Source organism: Geospiza fortis, unplaced genomic scaffold, assembly GCF_000277835.1.
Source record: "Geospiza fortis unplaced genomic scaffold, GeoFor_1.0 scaffold361, whole genome shotgun sequence".
Taxonomy (NCBI): Eukaryota; Metazoa; Chordata; class Aves; order Passeriformes; family Thraupidae; genus Geospiza; species Geospiza fortis.
In genome coordinates, this window is record NW_005054356.1 from 4,166,586 (window position 1) to 4,169,630 (window position 3,045).

General features: G+C 48.3%; 1 protein-coding gene across 1 annotated transcript in view; it reads right to left on the minus strand.

Annotated features, from left to right (window-relative positions):
- SLC9A8 (solute carrier family 9 member A8) overlaps positions 1-72 on the minus strand; it is an 18,809-nt gene extending 18,737 nt beyond the window's left edge. The window contains exon 1 of the mRNA XM_031059094.1: positions 64-72. Within this exon, the coding sequence (XP_030914954.1) occupies positions 64-72 (9 nt within the window). The remainder of the gene's footprint in view (positions 1-63) is intronic.
- Positions 73-3,045: the final 2,973 nt, after the last annotated feature.

Consider the following 3,045-nt stretch of genomic DNA (forward strand, 5'->3'; position numbering starts at 1 on the left):
GTCCTGTCCCTCAGAGCTGCCCCCATGTTCTGCCCCAGAGCCACCATCACTCCCTGTCCCCACAGCCGCCATCGCTCCCTATCCCCAGAGCCGCCATCATGTCCTGTACCCCAGAGTCACCCTCGTGTTCTGTCTCCAGAGCCACTACTGCTCTCCGTCCTCAGAGCCACCACTGCTCCCCATCCCCAGAGCCACCATTGCTCCTTGTCCCCACAGCTGCCATCCTGTGCTGTCTCCAGAGCCGCCGCTGCGGTCACGGTGGCCCAGGCTGGCTCCCAGGCTGCTCTGACACCAGGGTGAGATGCCTGCCAAGTGTCACGCCAGGCCTGCTCTGCCCAGGGCAGAAGTGGACCCTGATTTTCCAACCAGACACGTTCACCCGCCGGAACCCTTCCCCTGGCTGAGCTGACCCGGGCAGGGCACAGCTGGTCACAGCTCCCACCTCCAGCCACAGCCTGGCCCTACAGCAACAGCAAAGCCTCAAACATGTCCCTCTGAGCTGAATCAGAAGGCTACTGCCTCAAAAACAGCATAAAAATGCACTTGAATTAAAATAGCAGTCAGTAATTAATTAGTGATTTTAATCAGCAAATTAAAATAAAATTTAGACCAGCTTTATCTGGTCTAAGTTCAAACGCCCTCCTGGCCCAGGCTGCTGCTGGGGTTGGGTCTCTAAAGTCTCCTGTGCATCCTGGAAAATAATGCTAATTAGCACCTTTCTGCTTATAAAGTCAGTTGAGGATATCCATCCATCCATCCATCCATCCATCCATCCATCCATCCATCCATCCATCCATCCAGTGCAAGTTCAACTTGCTGGGCTGACAGGGACATGGGACAGTGTATAACAGCATCACATGCATTTCTTTGATTTTTGGTCTGACTAGCTCAGGAAATAAAAGGGGAGCTGTGCAAACACACTTATTGAGTACCTCAGATTGTTTTAAAGGCCCTCTGAAATATCAGCTGTGAACTTAATCAAATGAAATTTTAGATTTATGACATTGACACTCATTTACCTAAAAGTGAAAGCCACCTGAATAGGTATGAACATGCCTGAATTTTAAAAACCAGTGACTAGGACAGTAGCTGTTTTTCTCCGGGTTACTGGCAGGGCAGAGCGGGAGAATGTCTGGTTTCACGTTGACAGACTGAACCTACACCTCCTTTGCTCATCTGATGTGGTTTTGTTGTGACCTACTTAGATAGTCTTACCACAGTTCTGACCAAGGTTTTTTTTCCACACTGGCTGATTTCCGATGATCTGCAGTTTCCTAATCCCATCTGCTTTAACTCATTCTCTGCATCCCAGTGGCACTGGGGACAGAGTGCATGGCTTCAGCCGGGGCGCAGTTCATGGGGTGACTCAGAGCTCACAGGTGCTAAAAGGAGACTGGTGCTTTGCAAAGTGCTGCAAGCTGATTTCCCATGATGTGCACGTCTTCCTCCGCTTGGAAACTGTGGGACTGCAGGCCCCCAACACATCAGAAACCCAGGCACTTCTGCTTTTTGATCTCAGTTTTCATTATATACTGGAGAGATTTTGAATAACCCTTCATCCATAAATAATGAAGCTTGATCCAGAATGAGATACACTTAAGCTGATGAAAGACAGGAAATTTCCTTGTGAATACTGTCTTCCTTTTTTCTGTGAAAACTAAAACTCAGAGTTTGCCAAGGATGGCTGGAAGTAACTGGTCATAAAAGGTGAATCATCAGTGTTTCCTTTGAGAATGCCTCTAAGAAGAAATTAGTCTTTTGCAAACTTGCATGGTCTGAGCTCATAATAACTTTTGGAGTTTTTATTTGCTTTTCTGGAAAGCACAGTGAAAAGGACAGAAGTTCTGTTGAAAGGGACCAAGAGTCAGTGGGATTGTGTCAGAGAAGGACAGTGGGGGCCATGTGCCTCTCTCCTCCATGCAGTAATGCCCCATGCTCTGGGTCACAGGACAGGAAGAAGCTCCCCAGCTGTACAGCCCAGTCCTCTTTGGCAGGTCATCATCCTGTCCTCCTAAAAATCAGAGAAAAATATCATGGAAAGCACCTCTGGAGAGCTCCAGCCCATCCTCTGTTTACAGCAGGTCCAGCTTCAAGGTCAGAGGAGTTGTCCAGGTCAGGGTCTTGTCCAGAGAAATTCTGAAAATGTCTAAAGAATGGAATGTCTCTATGGATGGAGCATGGATGGAGCTGCTCTGGGAGACCTGTCCTTGTGCTGCACCACTCTCAGGGTGAAGAACTCTTTCTGTTGTGCAGCTGGAAGCCCTTTATTTGCACTTCATAGCTGATGCCATGGCAGACACCTGCTCCTCTTCCCTTACAGCTGTGCCCACACTGATCTGAGGCAGGAGTAGCTGTGTCCATTCCTGGTGGTTTCAAATCCAGTCAGACAGTGGTGGAAAAGTCAGTTGGTCAGGGAAAAGGGCATGCCTGGAGTCCTGGTGATCTTCACCAGGGGCAAAGGGCTCCTGCCCTTGTCACCAGAGCAATGCTCAGTTCTGTACCAGGCTGGTGCAGAACTAGGAAAATCTTAAAACTCTCTTTCCTAGTCACATGAGTTGTGTTTGGCATAATGAGTAGGTCATCTGGCCTAAGAAAGAAGGCCAGAAGTTGTGCTGGTTTGCTTTTTCTTTGCTATTTCTTTGCTTTTGTTTGGTTTGGGGTTTTTTGGTTTTGGCGTTGGCCTCAGCGTCATTTTTTGGGCTGTTTTTGTTCCTTGAATCTTTCAACTGGTGTGATCAGAAAGCTCCACGCTTGTTTTGTTTTAGTGGCCTTTTAGCTGTCATGTGTTTTTAATCATGAGGGACTGGTGCAGAAAAGGGATGAGTACAGATGTAAGTCTTCAGGAGGTGACTGACCTTGTCCTCACTGTGCCTGCTGGCCATGGCCAAAAGGAAACCACAGATGGGGTTTGGGAGCCATGGGAAGGATTCAGGAAGGCATGTGGAAGGGAGGAAGATTTAGCCAGGAAAGCAGAGGCCTGGCAACATAAACACAAACCCAGGACTGAACCTCACAAAGGCCAGGATCTGAAAGGAAAAAAAAAAC